The sequence below is a fragment of the Dromaius novaehollandiae genome, chromosome 27 (assembly GCF_036370855.1).
Source record: "Dromaius novaehollandiae isolate bDroNov1 chromosome 27, bDroNov1.hap1, whole genome shotgun sequence".
Classification (NCBI taxonomy): Eukaryota; Metazoa; Chordata; class Aves; order Casuariiformes; family Dromaiidae; genus Dromaius; species Dromaius novaehollandiae.
The window spans coordinates 1,586,516-1,604,144 of NC_088124.1; the positions used below are offsets into that span (position 1 = coordinate 1,586,516).

General features: G+C 45.7%; 1 protein-coding gene across 2 annotated transcripts in view; it reads right to left on the bottom strand.

The window, feature by feature from the left end:
- PPP1R12B (protein phosphatase 1 regulatory subunit 12B) overlaps positions 1–16,853 on the bottom strand; it is a 126,458-nt gene extending 109,605 nt beyond the window's left edge. Inside the window, exon 1 of one of the 2 annotated variants that reach the window (XM_026101219.2) lies at positions 16,331–16,853. In XM_026101219.2, coding sequence (XP_025957004.2) covers positions 16,331–16,618 — 288 coding nt within the window. In that variant the 5' untranslated portion in view covers positions 16,619–16,853. The remainder of the gene's footprint in view (positions 1–16,330) is intronic. The other variant, XM_026101221.2, reaches the window with a different exon arrangement.
- Between the last annotated feature and the right edge of the window lie 776 nt (positions 16,854–17,629).

Sequence of the window (17,629 nt, forward strand, 5' to 3'; positions counted from 1 at the left end):
TCGCTACAGGTTTAGAAGACATTACCTAGGCGGAAAGATTATATAAACTATATTTAGTAATATCTAGGTAAAAAAGAGTTTGAGAAGAACAAAGAGCTTGCCAGCACTGGAAAGGCTGTTATAAAAGGGACAGCAATTGCTTAGTCTCTATAGTCCCAGAGCAGAACAAAGAATTCAGTTTCACTTGCAGGAAAACAGAATTGGGTCAAACACTGGGAAAAGCTTCCTAGCGGCTCAGCTGGCCAGACGCTGGAACGGGCTTCCAAGAAAGATGCAGAAGAGGCACTTCATGAAGATGTTTGAGAATAGATTAGATAAGCACCTTCTGAAAATAGCTCTGATGTATCTGGCTCTGCCTCAGTGCCGAGGACCAGATCAGGTATTTTGGGATCTCTTCCAGCCGCACACCTGTAATTCTGCAACTACAACAGACCGCAGTCGCCATCGAGACAGCACAGGCAGGAGGTCTGGGGAAGAAATGCCAAAAAGCCAAACAAATAGTAGAGGATGGGATGCAGTTTTCAGCATCACGCAACAGACAGGGAACTGTGAAAGCACCACTCAAAGGAGCCAAAGGTTGTAATAACTGGAAAATAGCTTGGACAGACTGCAGAAAGAGTGGTTCGAGTAACTGAGACCAGGCTATAGCAAGGAAGAAAAGAAGAAAAAAAAAAAAAAAAAAAAGAAAGAGCTGGTAGCTTTGTTAACATATAGATATAGGTGCTTTCATAGCTCCCATTCTGTTGCCCCAAATATCCAAGACTGCAATGGTTTTACCGTCACAGCACTCTATTTTAAAAGAATTACTCTAGAATCAAATTACATTAAAATGTCTTTATTTTCCCTAATGCAGCAGTTCTTGTTTTAGATGAGGCTTGGCTTTTTTAAGTCACCAGCACAAGTTACAAGAAGCTGGGCGTAATGTCAGCACATGGATTTACTCCCAATGACTACAATCAATTCTTTGTTCCTTGTTCATTTTCTGCAGCGTTGAATAATTTTCTCAAAGATTAACAGCATCTAAACCAAATGGAATAAACTGGATTTTGTGTACCAACTAGGCTGTAAACTGAAGGCAAGCCAATACTCGAAACAGCCATAAGACAATATTTGGCCATAAGCACAGGGCTCTTTCTATAGCAACTATTAATAAGGGATCAAAAATAACTCACGCAATATGCTCTGAAGTTTAAACCTTGGCTCTGCCGGCATACAGGTTGGCACAGTCCTGAAGTCTCTCATCAAGAGACAGACACATTTACCACTTATCTTTTTCAGCGTGAGGGAATGCTTGTTCAGAATAACTCAAGTGGTATCAATTTAAAAGACAAACCATTTAAAGCTGCGAAGGTCAAACTGCATTTGTCAGTCATCCAAGAAGGAAAAGAAAAGCTACTACAAACAGCAAAGTAAAGATGCAATTCATCCCTTGCAAGAATACCTAAATAATGTGTTCATTCAGATATATTTCAAGGGGAGTCCTGCATTATTTTAGGCTATTGCAAGCCAGGGATAGGAAAAACAAAAAAACAACCTCCCTCTCCGCAAAAGCTATGGATCACCAAGGCGGCATCCCATACATGTACATATTCATCCTCCTAGGTTAGAGGAGGCAATGGAATATAATCTTCATGCTGTGGCAGAAAGTTACCCAAAGATTCAATAAAATTGCCTGTTAAATATAAAGCACAATTGCCCACCATTTATGCAATATAATATTACTTAGTTTTGTTTTTTTTTTTTAACAAATGACTGAGTTTTAATTTTAAAACTATTGCTTTAACATTGAAAAGATAATTTGCCATATTAAATCTGTTCTATCTTCTTTCTCTTCTTGACTCTAATCTGTAATAATCCTTAATATCACACAGGTAAACTTTCTGGTACATCATCTGAGACTCTAGCAACTTTTAGCTTAAAGACTTCTTGAGTCAGAATTTATACCCACGATTTTTTTTTTTAATCAAGCAGTTTCTGAACGTATTTAAGCTTTTGGCATCAACTCTGTCCTACAGCAAGAAGATCCAGAGTTTAACTTTATGTGGCACAAAAAAAAAAATTGTTTTAAATCTCTGATATCTTTTAACTATTCTTTGTGAGAAACAGCAAAGAATCCTAATCATATCTTACATATCATTATCTCTCTCTCACATACATCTGTATTTGTGTCTTTCCACCGGTCAGAAAGAATTGTAAGCTGTTCTGACCTTTCCTTGTTCAGACACACTCCATAAGTTTGATCACCTTGCTGTTCTTTCCTGCATCTTTTCTAATGGCTGCACTTTTTTCAGAGGGCAGAAAGAAGATTGCACATAGTAACCTATAGACGGGCACAACATGAATTCATACAGTGACATTATGATTTCTACTTTACCTATTATTTTCCTAGTAATTCTTAATGTTCGATTTGCTTTTTTAGCCACTGCCAAGCACCGCACTGATGCTTTCACACTATAACATTAAATCCCCAAATGCCTTTTCCAGCCTGTAACAGCTGGATTAGAATCCATTGCGTTTCCCCATAAACATTACTTCCCATTTTTTCATCAAATTTCACCAGCCATTTTATCAGCAAATTACCCCGTATGGTGAAACCCTTCACAGTCAGCTTTCATTTTATTATCCTGAATATGCAACACCATCAACCAACTTTGTTATCTCACTCGTTTTTCCCTTATCTATCTCATTTATAGGTGCGCAGAGCAGCATGGATTCCAGTGGGATGCACAGGACAACTTCCTCTCCTGCTGTAAACTGATCTTTTACTCCTACCCTGCATTTTGCATCTTTTAGGCAGCCACTAATCAATGAGAAGATCTCTTATTTTTTCTTTCACAAGAGCATTGTTTCTTGGGCTTCCAAAGGTGAACCTTGCGAAAAGCCTTTGGAAAACCAAAGGTATAACCTCAGGCAGATTTCTCTTCTTCACGTGCTTGTTCACTTCTTTGGGAATCTCATTTGGGTTTAGCATTTCCCAGGTTCTTCTTGGAGCCCTTTTTGGAAACTAGCATCACGTGGAGAACTGTCACTTCCCACCGGCATGGAGACCATTCTTCTGGTACAGAGATGGTGCTCTGGTATTTGGTTTGTTTAAGGCGGTATGCTATACACCACCGATAATGAACTTAGAGACTCTATACCCGAGTTCCTTCAGACCTCTTGAAGAAATATCATCTGGTGCTGAAGACCTGATACTGATTTGACTGAAGAGTTTTGAAACCTCGTGTCAATACTTTGGCATGGTAAAGCTCAGACAGCTGAATGATTTCTTTCTTTCTTTCTTTTTTTTTTTTTTTTGGAAGCTGTACAAGGAACACCGAAGGCCTGCAGAAACAGTATCGCTCAGAAGCAATACAAAGCAATCCAGCACACAACGGCAAATCTGGGACAGATTTGTCATTTGAAACTATTCCGTTTGGCCGCAACTGAGACTGGGACTGTCCTAATAGTCTCCAGAAAAAAAAAAAAAAACGAGACTGTGTGCTCCCTGAATACAACATATATCTATTACAGTCACGATACAGAGGAAAAAGCATAGATGCCAACCCATCTAAAAGATGGTATGTCACGATGGAACAATGTACCCGTCTTTCAATTTTTGAAATCATTAGGATTAAAATTCTCCTAAATCATCAATTCTCAGTTTTCTTCATCGAAAGTCCCTCTCATCCATAGATACAGTATGCATAAACTTGCATGAGCTACATTTGTTTGCAGCAAATACATTCTCTCTCATGCAGGCACCTCAATAAAAACATGCAGACGTGCATTCCTCCAGTTAAACATGTAAGAGGAGGGACAGAGCAATAAATGTACATGAACAGAGAAGGGATGAAAAACCTGGGAGGAGAGGTACATACAATCTTACTTCAGAGTTGGAGGATGCACATATAGAGCCTTTGCATAGAGTTGCAATGATCTAACATACCTAGTATCTGATACAGCTCAGCTGACACCGGGGATGGCACTCCGAAAAGGGAGCACAGCATCTAAGCAGCCGCAGGGGACCCGGTCACCAGAAAGCACCATGGGCTAAGGACCATGCACAGCTCAAACCTGCAAAGGGGCAGAAAGGGCCAAGAGCAACAGGACAGCCATGAGCCATGGACTCAACGTGATCCTGCAGTTGCATTCCTCAGTTGTCCAGAAGGCAAGAGGACTCGGCACTTTCCTCATGGAATTAGCCCCTTTACAGAAGCTGATTCCCCATTTCCTTTTGCCTCAACTGCTGTTAGCCTCCCCCTGAGCAGTTAATTAGAGCAGCCAAATGACAGAGGGTCTGGGAAACAAATGACAATGGGCAGCCAAATGACAAAGGGACTGGGAGACAAGTTAAGCCCAATAGTTCTGGGGAAGTCAGACCTCCTGGCCTGGCACTTTGCTCCAGGGAACACCACAGCTGTCCTGGAGCGAGGCACATGCAGGCAGCAGTCTGCATATGCTGGGACTGCCCAAGGATAGCAAACAAACCAAGGAGGAGCCAGATCCCACCCACAACTATCCAGAGTAATAACAGCTTCTCGAACAACACTATTTTTCTCACCAGTTCTTTCTCTTTCTAGTCAGAGGCTATTCGGCTTGTTCTAAATCAAGCGATAGGACGACAGGACGAGAGGCAATGGGCACAAACTGAAACACAAGAAGCTCCGTCTGAACATGAGAAAAAACTTCTGTACTGTGAGGGTAGCAGAGCACTGGAACAGGGTGCCCAGAGAGGTTGTGAATTCTCCTTCCTTGGAGATATTCAAAAGCCGGCTGGACACAATCCTGGGCAACGTGCTCTAGGTGACCCTGCTTGAGCAGGGGGTTGGACTAGATGATCTCCAGAGGTCCCTTCCAACCTCAACCCTTCTGTGATTCTGTGATAAACATGGAACTGAAGCTGCCAAATATCACTCTTCCCTCACTGCCCACTTGCAGAAAAGCTATTTAACAACTCACAGGACCTGCACAGTTCTAGCTACCAGCCAGGTTTCCTCATCTTAGGGCTGGACAGGAGCAGCTCTTTGCCTGAGCAAAGGCCTGACAACTCAAGGCTACTTCTTAAACCCAGCTCCGCAGGGAAGCATATCTCGCTGCTAGGCCCAGGCTGAGCATATGGGGCCATACAGTCCTGTTGGACTCTCTGCAAGTTCTCGCTGGTGCCAAGGGTAGGCAAATGGGTCCCCAGTATCTTCTTACTGCAAAGATGCAGGCTAATGCCTGCTGGCTTGTAGCTGCTCCCTCTGGCAGTTGCCTAACAGGGAGTGAGCAGTGATCACTAAGGGGCTGCCTGCAAGAACTACAGCTACTCACCCTCCTCAACAAAGAGGAGTCTGTACCCTAGGGCTTCCTGGGCCCCCCTTCCCACGTACAGAGGGCACCGAGCAACAGTCAACGTTAGCAGTGTCACTGATTAAATTGGTACTTGGACTGCGAGTAACAAGGGCTCCACTAAAGCGTACTCACGAGCCAAAAAGGACAGTTCAGCTTGCTTTATAGCATTTCCTGTAACATCTATAACATTCTGCATATGGGAAAAGCAAACAGCATACCTCAGCAACCAGAGGACACAGGCTAAGCTTTAATAAAATTGAAGCAGCCAAGAAAGATAAGAGAATACCCCCAGCCTTAACAGCCTCCGACATCTGCACTGCAAGAAGGTTAAGAAGCATTTGCTAAGGTGGTAGGAAGAAAGAGAAATCCACACGGATCATCTCAGTTGGGAGATATTACCTGGGAGTCATCTTATTGTGTGTCTACTCCTGAAAAAAAGAGGCCAAGACATACCCTAAAACGGAACTGGTGCTGACAACTAAGCATTTCTCAATCAGTTGGTTAAGTCATTGTGCAAGTTTGTACCTAGTGGAGAAGGCATTGAAGGTGCGAGAAGACAGTAATTGCTCATTAGTTGTGTTTCTGCGAGACTGAGCTCTAAAGAAATCGGGAGACAAGCCAACTAAAATGAACGCTGCCTATTCCTCTCATGGCAGGGGACCTCACCCTGAAATCTTTTTTACAAAGTTTTTACAAAAAAAAATTATATATATATGGAAGATAAGACTATCAGGAAAATACTCTAAATGTTTAGTCTACTGTGTGCATGAGTGTCTGACAGTCTCTGCAAAGAACTGTAGGCAAGTAAAAGAGTGAAGTTTCATGAAACACACTGCAGCTGAGTAAACTGGTAACAGCAAGGGCATTTATGCGAGAAGGAATGCATGGAAGAGGGTCCCCAGCAAAAGCAAAGTTGTCCTGCTTGCTGCATTTTGTTAGATCAGGACCTCAACCCAGAGGATAAAGGAGAAGGGATGGTCATCAGTCACTTCTGGGACCAGACGGGATACAGCCAAGGGTGTGGAGGGAGCTGGATGATGTCACTGCAAGGCTGCTCTCTGTCACCCTTCAAAGGTCATGGCAATCAAGGGAGGTTCCTGATGACTGGGAACAGGCAACACCACACATCTTCAGGAAGGACAATCTAGGGAGCTACAGGCCAGTTAGCCTCACCTTAGGCCCTGGAAAGGTTACAGAGTAAATCCTCCTGGAAGCTATTTCCAGTCACAGTAAGGAGAAGGTGGTGACTGGGAATAGCCAGCATGGATCTACCAAGGGAAAGTCATGCCTAATTTGATTGCCAGCCACAATGAGAGGGCTGGCTGTGTGGGTGATGGGAGAGCAGCAGGCGTTGTGCACCTTTGACACGGTCACCCCTAGTTTTCTTAATAGTCAGATTGGTGAGATTTGGACTACATAAGTGGATGATAAGTTATGTGGAAAACCGGCTAGAACATCAGTCTCAAAAGGTGGTGATGAACAGTACAAAGTCCAGTGGCATCCCTCAGGAGGGCAATACTGGGGCCAACACTACTTGTCATCTTTGTTAACAACCTTTATCACCACCATTTATGGGAGAGAGCGCACTCTCAAAAAGTTTGTGGTTGGTACCAAATTGGTTGGTGTGGCTGATACGCTGGAGGACAGGGCGTTGCTATTCAAAGGGACCTACACAGGCTGAAGAAGTCAGCTGACAGGAACCTCCTGAAGTTCAACCAAGACAAATGCAAAGTCCTTCCTCTGGAACAGGATAACTCATTGCACTGTTACAGGCTAGGGGCAACTGGCTGTAAAGCAACCCTGCAGAAAGAGATCTGGGGGTCCTGGTGGGCAACAAAGTGAAAGAGAGCTGGCAGTGGGCCCTTGCAGTGAAAAAGGCTAATCACATCTTGGACTGTATCAGCAAGAGCATAGCCAGCAGGTTGAAAGAAATGATTCTTCCCCTCTCTTTGGCACTTGTAAGACCACATCTGGAGTACTGTGCTCAGTTTTGGGCTCCCCAGTACAAGACAGACATGGACATACTGGAATGAATACAAGGAAAGGAGGAAAGAACTGGCTTTATTCAGTCTTAAAAAGAGAAGACTCGAAGGGGGGATGCAAGATCCTACTGCTGTCTACAACTACCCAATAGGAAGGTGTAGAGAAGACAGAGCCAGATTTTTCTCCAGGATGTAGAGTGGAAGGATGAGAAGCAGTCAAGATAGTTGTTTTTATAGATTGTCAGTAAAACTGTCTGGAAGACACTGATGCACATTGACTTTCGGCTAGTCAAAAGATGTTGATGATTATGAATGCAACTCCTACCTTTCAAAGCTTGTGCATGGTATGCAACCCCCCATAAAAGCTAACACATCGATGAGAAGGTCAGCCTGTTATCAGCTGCTAGGCTTGGAGCATGATGCAGTTCAATCTCCTCCTAAAGAATATGGTGAAGAAACACTGAGCAAGACAAGAACCAAAAGCTTGCATCAAGTGACAAAACTAGCTTTAAAGATTTAGCGCAGTCTTCACCTCTTTTGGAAGCAAGTCAGAAGCACTTTCTAACCTTCTCTAGACAGCGCTATTTCAGTATTTCAAGCAGAATTATGTATATTGAACTGGCTGTAGACTGCTAAAAAACCTTCTCTGGTATCAAGAAGGCAAGACGTGGTAATAGACTAGAATGTACCATTTTGCATGTGCTCAACTGTATCAAGTTTCTTTGAAAGTATCTTTGCCAGAATAACCAATTTTGGTAACTGAAATTGTTATATTAATGCAACATGTGGATCACACCTACAGCAGGAATGTTAATGGTGATGCAGGCATCAAAAGACCAAAGAGGGCAGGAAGTTTGCTAGCATAGGGACTTCTGCTGACATGATCACATCAGCTGAAAATGAGACACTTGGCAAGTCTGAATTGTCTGCGTGACTGTCATGGATGCAGTAAAATTGCCATCCAGGATCAGGATACATGCCTCTTCCTGTGCAGGCCACGCTAATACTGCTAGCTCAGACTCAGTTAACCTCAAACAACTTTGTCTACCTTAGAGAGCATGTCATGTCACCTGCAAAATCAGAGAACAGAGAAGAACAAATAGGATAGCAAAATGTCCTTTTTGATATAAGCTTAGAATATTACATCCTCCAAAACCTCAAGCGTATTTGAGGAAGATAACTATTCTGATGGCTCTCTCAGGAGAGGCAGGACCTGTCAGTGGTGCAACTCAGTGCAGGGTCTTAGCTACACCAAAACAATCAGAGCAAGCCCCATCGCTCATGGCCTGCTGAGTCAGAGTTCACCTGCCCGAGCAATACTCAAGGGAGAAATCCCTATTAACGTGTCCCACACCACGTATCAACTTCTCACAATCCGTAATTAATAATAATATTGGGAAAGGCTGACATCTGTATGAATTCAAACCCTGGAAGGGGGTTCATACTTTGCTTTTAAAATCAAGCAGTTGCACCAACAGTTAGAGAATGCATCGGTTCAAGCAAAAAGGCAGTTTGGTTAATTTGGTTCGGCTCTGTGTGCGGGCCCTATTAGATTCAAGCTGGTTTATGTCCATGTGGATTGTGGTGCTATATTTACAAGTCCAAACTAAACAGATGTAAGCCAGGTTAGGCCAGCAGAGCCCACACACAAAGCTGCATCAGTTAACTAAATCACTATTAAAGAGTCATATCTTGTTAAACCAGCAGTTGTGTTTAGACAAGGCCTCATACTACAAGTTGTTGCCATTGCACAATTTCAGATGTAAAAAAAAAAAAAAAAAAAAAGGCATAAAGCTTTGTAACAAAATAGCATTAACTGTCTAAGACAGCAAGGAATGACAAATTATAAATAGGAGGTGGCTTCAGACAGATTCCAGAAATGGATGGTGAGCAACCACTGTGTCAAATCAATGCTGCAGCTCAGAGTATCGGAGAGGGGCTAGGTTTAGTTTTACCCTGAAAAGGCAGTGACACATAAAAGGCTAATGGCAGGTGGTCATTCTGCATTCTGGACATTTCACAAAGATTTATGGGGAAGGCTGAATGCTGGAAAAGCAATGCTGAAAATTGCTTGTGTCCCTCTGCAAGGTCAGCTTACTGTATTATGGAAACATTCTGGTGAGACTCTTGCAAGTTAACGCTGTTCTATTTTTTTTCCATCTAGAGGAACCATGCCACTAAGTAAAAACAGCATACCAAAAAAATTTCGCACCATTTATTCTTAAAGAGTGATTTTTCAGTTATTCTAGACGAACAAAGATGGAATTTGAGTTGGGAGCTTAAAACTCGAAGGAGACTGATCTTTCAAAAATTTAACATGAAAATATCTAAGACTGTGCAAAGTTATACTTTCCAAAGTACTATTAATTTGTAATTATTGTAAACTATAACTATTACAAATGAATGCTGTCATGAAAAATTGTGTACGTGCCTGAATCATGAATTTTCACGCTCATGATTTCCAACAGCTTGATAAGGAAACAAGGCCCGACTCTCAGGATTCAACTTTCAGCATGGGATATGATCCTTACTAGCCTGGGAATCTAGTAAAGCAACACTTCCCTCTAGAAAACATACCTTAAGAATTAAGTATTGAGAACGGTCCTGTTCTACAACATTCAAAGAGGCCTGATCCATCACAGCAAGAGACGCATCTCTGGAGCGGGAGGAGGAAATAAAATCTGGCACCTACAAGCTTTGCAGGTAGAAGTTCTATCACTGTCACGCTCTGGAAAGCGCTGGTCATGCTGGCAGCTCACACTGCCCTCCACTTGCAAAAAGCTGATAAAAGCTTGTGTTTCTCTATGCAGGCCTGTATGGACCACACCTACCACTAAACTGTTCTTAAATCCATTCACGCTGAAGCAACTCCCCTGACAATATTCTCCTAAATTCCCTCCAAAAGGTTCCCTCAAAATCCTTATAAACTGAACCGTTCCCACCAAGGCACACGGCACACCTCCTCCTCTAAGCTGCACCTTTCATCCCCGCGCAGATCAGTTTGCTGCAACCCAATAAAGGAGATTGCAGGGACAGCTGTTGCACCTCCCCTCCGAAGGACAGCTGAAAATAAACTGCACACTCAGATCCCAGGATTTATACTGGGCACCTTCGCCATGCTCGGGCCATACCATTATCACTAGGTCAAAGAGCTCGCTCATTATGGAGAGACTGCAACTGGGGGAGGGCGCACTATTCCCCTGAAAGGGTCCGCGTTTCTCTTTAGTTCATTCTCATCCCTATGCCAGACATTTCAGAGCATTTAATGCTCCCTCCTCATTTGTATTCAGAAGAGTTAGAAAGAAAAAAAAATCTCAACTGATACAGCTGCTTACATAATATTCCCCTCTCCCAACCTCCTTTAAGACTGCTCTAATACGCACACTCTGACAGGCCTTTTGGACTTACAGCATAATCCTCAGTTAGGAGCTAGCATACCAACTCAAAAGTCCTCTATTTTCATATCAGTCAGTCATTGTCTCAGCATATGACAACACACAGCGCTTAGATGTCTCCCAACCCCCAGACTACCTAGCTTGAATCCAAAGTCTCTAAATCCGTTCATTATAGGAACGGCTCCCTACCCCCAACCTTCACTATTAACATAAGCAAGGGGCATTATAAATTGCAATGATAGTATCAGGTTGGTGGTAGTTTCACCTAGGTTACACCTAGAAGACTTCTGCATGTAGTCCGCAGCAGCCGACGGTTCCAGACATCGCATCCATCGCTCACTCCTGTACCTCCTGCTGAGCCAGCTGCCAATCTCAACAACCAACGTTGATCCAGACGAGGAGGTAGCACTAACTACTCATCTCCATCCCTAACGCGGGTTTAAGAATTTCATTTGCAAAAGTCAGAAAGCCTTTGGTGTACATCAAAGCTTTCCCTGAAATACCATCGGGTCCCAAAGGAGCTTTCCAAGTGAGAACAGAGCTCTGGATGGTCCAACAGCAGCACCGTAGAGGTGGTGGCTTTCCCATAGGACAACACGAGAGTAGCAAAGCTGGACTCATCTAATCACTAGACAGGATAAACAGAGGCTGAGGAAGGAGACAACAAAGATGCACGTTTCCCACCACAAATGTCCATCCCTTTACCAAAAAGGATGAAGGTGGCAACGGAATAAGTTTCCTCCCAGCAGCCAGTAGCTGAGTGATGGCTGTGGTTGGCTTCGGTTTTGAGATGCCCAAGAAGCTGAGAAACCGCCCCAAAACAAAACAAAAGCAAACTTCCTCCCAGTGCTGCGATGAACAGCAAAACTCCAAGCGTCTAACTCATTCCAGTTCAAGGTTAGTTTGTTTAGTCTAGAGTTAATTCTGCCCACTTGGGAGACCATTTCGAAATAAAGATGCAAGGGACAGACAATTGAACTGACCCACTGGGAGGAAACAGCAAGCCAAAAAAGGGACCAAATAGCCAAAAGCAAGCTAATAAAAGCATTAATATTGGTCAGACAGCACTTCAGATTTTAATTAGCTTTGTCTAATACATTCCTGCAGTATTTTAGTTAGCTTCAAAGCTCTTACACTATTTACAGAACACACTGCTGTACTACCATTCATCAGTGAAATCCTAAAAAAAGGATATTTCAATTACCCTAGTGATAAACCCTATTTTTGACAGTGTCAAATTTCACTTTGACAAGCAGCATTGAATATAGCACAAACAGCTTGCAACTTTTATTTATGTTGGCAGTAGCAAATCTGGAGAAAGAAACTTTGCAGAGGATGGTGGGAAAGGTATGATTCCCCTTAGATAAATCTTCATTTCTAAGAATTAACAAATTTTTAGGCAATGCAACCACATAATCTTAAGAAAATCAGCCTGATGTATGGCGTTATCACCACTGATTGAGGCAGAATAGCTCCTGAACTTCTAAAAAACAGCTGTGATGCCCAAAACACATGCATGTGTGACACCTGAGTTCTCCTGTACGTTGTGTTATAATATCCTCACGTTTCAAGGCACAAATTGACTTTCACCTTTTGGTGGTTAAAGAACATCTCCTGTAAGCTGTTGCTGTATAACTGCTCTGCGTGGGGAGCCTCTGCCTTCTGGCAGTGATTGTCAGATCTATCTTGGTTATCCTGTAAACCAAATCCAGCCTGCTTCAGCCGCTACTGTAGTTCTGATAGATGATGCTCTTAAATAGATCTTCAGAATTAGCAATCCTGTGCTCCGTGCTCACTAGCACAGATGTCCAATTAGCTTCCCTAGCTATAAAAAAAAACACCCAACAACACAGGAATCATCTCTTCCTTCTCCTCAGCCTCCTGGATTTTGATCCAATGTTAGTGCCTCCACAGTTCTTCCAACAGTATCCTGGTTGTTGTGATTAGGGAAAGGGGTCTTCCATGCATTACCCTCCCCCAGCTGTGTTTTTGGACTCCCCAAAAAACTGTGTTGCCTTCTGCTTTCCTAGGACTTTCCCCCCATGGCTGAGAGGGAGCAAAGGGCCAAAGCTTCTGAATGGGAAGCAAAAACCGACCAGCCTTATTTTGACATGGATGCCGCTTTACAAAGCTCTGAAGGGCAGCTAGACATGCCTGCAGTTTTACAGCTCTGACTCAGAAGCAGGAATAACAAACTGGGACTGCCAGAGAGGTTACGGCCTCGACTACCTAGTCCAGAATCACTGTGCCACCACAGTTGTCCAGCACCTTGAAGTAAATCAAACATGAGCGTCTGCTTTAAAAGTGCTGCACAGAGCAGAAATTCAGGAGTTATTCCATGAGCAACTCAATGCTCCATGGAACAGGCAAAAGGAAACCAGCTGGTAAACCATCAAAGAGCAAAGGATAAACAATCCTTTCTGCTGTCACCATTTGTAAGAGAGTCCTTAAAGACAGAAGAGCATTGCTTATTACGTTTAGAGATGCCTTCCCAACCAGAAGCATCAAAACTCTTTTCCTCAAGATTCAATTTTTGCAGAAGTTTACTCCTCAGTTCCTTCTGCCACTCAAGAGGAAGAGAGTGTTTCATGTCTGCTTCCCACCACGTGGGAAGACTAAAGAAGCTTAATTGCGACCGACATTTTGTTTCACCTGCTTACGGAGGTTTTCCTGATGATTTCTACTACCAGCTATTTGCTCACATTAAGCTAATGACCCCCTCTAAATTCTGCTTTAAATAGAAAACCAAAAATAATCTATATTCAAGAAAATTAAGTTAATCATTGGTAACACGGGATTGATGTTAATCCAGAAGCATTCTGCAGTCACTGAGGTAGAAATCTAAATATGACTGAAGCCACGGTACAAATAACAAACATTAACACTGGTCTTTGGTCTAGGTTTATGCTGCATCTGGCACTTCCAAAGAGGACAACCACACCGGCTGGAGGCTCAGAAATGGCACTTGTAATTTGAAAGGTTGTTTTCAAAATACAGCTTCAAAGTTATAAATAGCAAAGACAGCTTCTCACCTAGCAAGGAAGCGCACAACTGCTCTCAGCCTCTGCGGCCAAGACACTACAGAAAGCGCAAGGTGCTTCAAGTTTACCTTCGTTGACAGCCACAAGGCATTCGGAGTCGACGTGCACTTCAAACAAACTAACCCAGTTTGTAAGGTTGGTCTCAACGTTTTGTAGAAGCGGATGCAGAGTCTGACAAATTAAGTCGACTGACTCAGTTAAGCCTCCCATAACCTACAAAGGCGTTTGCTGACAGAGAGTAAGTTTCATTTTAAATCAAATTCTTTAACCAAAGAAAACATTTCTACCCACTCTTTCCTTCAACAAAGCAAACTTTCCAATAAGTAGGATATCTTTCCTCACCGCCCGGCCATTTGGTTTCACAAGTATTACAGGTTAATGATAGGAGACAGTCACTACCATCTAGTCTATATCTCAAAATGTTACTTTTCTAATGCTAATAAAAGCTATTAAAGACGACTGACATGTACTATATTTATTTTGTTTGTCAGCCAGCAGTCTGGGGACCCTCAACTTATTTGACTTCAGCCGACGGCTTTCCCATAGTGAGTATCTTTTCCCAAATAACATGAAAGCAAACATATTCCGAACAACACGTTCAGTGATGAGGAACTGATAACAACCTCTCCAACCGAGAAGTAAGCAAGATCAACTTCCCGTCCTGCAAAGTTTCTGAAGAAACAATTCATGCAGAAGACTTGTTTAATTGGCATGTGCTTGACTACTCACTCATCTAAGCGCTTTTCAAAGTATCAAGCCCTAGATGTTACTGTTCAATATGTTATCTGATACTTTGTTAGCTTCTAAGACACAATTCTTTCCATATACAGAATTATATTTGTGGCCTGCCTGGTGATTATGGCTTGTGGTACATTCGAGAAGTTTGACCTTGCAGTGATAATCACCCACTGATCAATGTCTGACGAATCTAATGTACTTCATGATATACTTTTGGCTGAGCTTTTCATTGCATGCATCAGCAAAATACCCTGATACTTCTGAAGAGATCATAATCAGTCTTGGCTCCAAGACCTGGAAAACCCTCATAAAGTCATTCCAAATCTACCAGGTCTCCATTCACCTTAGATTCAGTCTTCTTTCCTTACCAAAATACTTCTGATACCCAGCTCTTCAACAACTGGCTCTTGCTAGTGCCTATATGACTACTTATTTATCTGATAATAAATATACACATGCTATATGGGAGGTTACTTATGCAGCGTAATTTATTTGCTATTGCTGTGCCAAAAAAAAAAAAAAAAAAAAAAAAAAACAGATGAGCCACTACAAATTCACTAGTTTGTCAACTGAAGTTTTATTCAACCTGATGGCCCAATGTTCGCAGACTTCATAATGTATTTTCATAACTCCAGAACAGAATGAATAAATACCACTGCTCTTTGCTCACTGATATTTCAGTTCTATAATCCCAGCCAAGCAAAGAAGAAAACCTAATCAACTCAATTATCATCCTTCTATTTGTGTTATTAGAGCATTATTCTTTACAAACGCATTAATTCCAGATGTTATTCCTGGACCGTGCTTCTCTCCCCAGTCCCGTCACCGCGCTACATGCCTAATCTACGAGATCTTGGAGCTATGAAAATTTTCTGCCTGAAGCTGGCCCAGATTCAAATCAGATTCATTGCACTGACCAGATGCAGCAATCTGGCGAGCTGATTTCACACGCTCTGCTAAACTCTGTATCCGCTGTAGATATCAACAGGTTTACCAATATTAAAGGGTCGCAGTTTCACACACTCCCTCACGTTCATGTTACTTTACTAACAACAGCAAAAGCCAGGGCTGAAACACAGCACGCATTTCTAGACAGGCAAGACTTTGCCATGCTGAAGCTAAACTTTTATGATTATTTTTGTATGATCTTCAGCGCATTCGGGTGCATATTAATAGCGTCCACGTTGCTTATCCTAGATGCAGGCACTTTCTGCTCTCTGCAAATGTTGCCAGCAAAAAGAAGTTTGGGGATTTTCAAGGCAACTGCGATATAATACAAACACGGAGGCAGATGAGCCGCTTCTGACCTTCCCAGAGCTGCAGCCCCCCGGGAAGCTTTCCGAGGAGCGCTGTTATTTCAGCAGACCCCAAACAACACGGCGCAAGTTTTCTAAAGAAAACAACAAACCGGCCACCGAGCTTCCCGCCGTGCTTACAGCTCGGACAGCCCGACGCTTTATTCTGCAAATTAAGCCACTTAATAGCCCTGCGAGAAGCCGGCACGTCCAGCTGCCAGCCGGGAACATGCTCCACGCCGGGTCTCGCCTCCCAGACGCGCAGGACGAGGCTCGGATCGAAGCTTTCTGCCAGCGCTTTGTTTACAAACAAGCCGCTGGTGCTGCTGCAGGTAACGGGCTGCCCTCGCCCTCCCCGGCCCCCAGCGGGCTCGAAAGCCCCGTTTCCCCGCTCTGCTCGGGGGGCACCGCGGAGGCCCCCCGCGCCCGGACGCCGGCTGAGCCGCCGGGGCCCCGGGGAAGGGACGCGGAGCCGCCCGGGGGGAGCCGCCCCGGCCCGCCCCCCCCACCCCCGGCTCCGGCCCAGCCTCCCGCGGGGCCCGGGCCCGGCGGCGGCCCGGTACCTGGTGCAGCGCTGTCAGCCCGTCCACGTTGGTGGTGTTGATGCGGGCGCCGCGGCCCAGCAGGCGCTTCACCTCCTCGGTGTCGCCGCTGGAGCAGGCGGCCAGGAAGACGGCGCCCTCCTCGAAGCGGACGCGGGACCCCCCGGCGCCGCGGTGCCGGCCGCGGCCGCCCCCCGCCGCCACCGGCTCCTGCTCCGTGAGGGAGCCCTTCCAGCGCCGCAGCTGCTCGGCCCGCCGCAGCCGCGCCGACTCGGCCCGCTTCCCGCCCAGGTGCTCCGGCTCCGACATCGCCGCCGCCGCACTGAGGCGCAGGGAGCGCGCCGCGCCTCAGCCCGGAGCGGGGCGCAGCGCCCCCGCCGCCATCTTCGCTACGCCCCCGCCGCCGCCGCGCCCGCGCCGCCCGCGCCCCGCGGCATCCCGGGACATGTAGTTCCCGCCGCGCGGCGCCGCACCTGCCGCGGGGCGGCCGCAGCTCCCGGCGGCCTCCGCGGCGCCGCCGCACCTGGGCGCGCTCCGAACTACAACTCCCAGCAACCTCCGCGGCCGCGCGGCCCCTCCCCCTGCCCGCCCGGGCGGGCCGGCCGCCATCATCGCGCCCTGCCCGCGGGGCGCCTGTCCCGGCGCTGGCCCGCGGCAGCGGCGGCTGAGGGCGTCCGGGCTGCCCGCCGGGGCCGCTGCTGGCCGGACGAGCAGGGCCGAGCCGCTCCCCGCTCGGGGGCCGGAAAAGGGCCGCGTCAGCCCCGCAGGAGCCTGCAGCCCTTCTGGGTTAACCCACCAGGGAGCCAGGAGAAATGGCTGGCTCAAAAAACGGTGTCTCAGTTTCTTGGGAAACGAAGCCAAATTTACCAAATCCAGCTGCCCGCCCAGCCCGCACACCCAGCAGCGAGTGAGCTGGCCTGGAGCACGTTGAATTTCCTGAGAAATACCCAGTTTTCCCCTTTACACCCACACCGCAGCAGTCCTTGGGCTGAGGCCAGCCAGTATTCAGGCGGCATCGGTTTGGGGAGCTGCCGTGGACTTTGAGGACCGGAGATGGACCCAGACCCAGCCGAGACCCTCTGCCGCGAGCGCGTCTTGGCGGCCAGCAGGCCGAGCGGGTCTCCGTCCACTGGGCCGAGCCCCGGCGGGCGCCGGTGTACCTGCCCGCGGGCCGCGGCCTGCAGCTGCGCAGGGCTGGCTGCTCCGTCTTCCAGCTCAACCTGTTGTAGCCAAACGCAGCCCTGGACGTTTTCAGATGAAGTGTTTGGGTTGGCTTCATTGTGCCTTGTCTGAGCCCCCTCTCGTGGCTAGATTGTCACA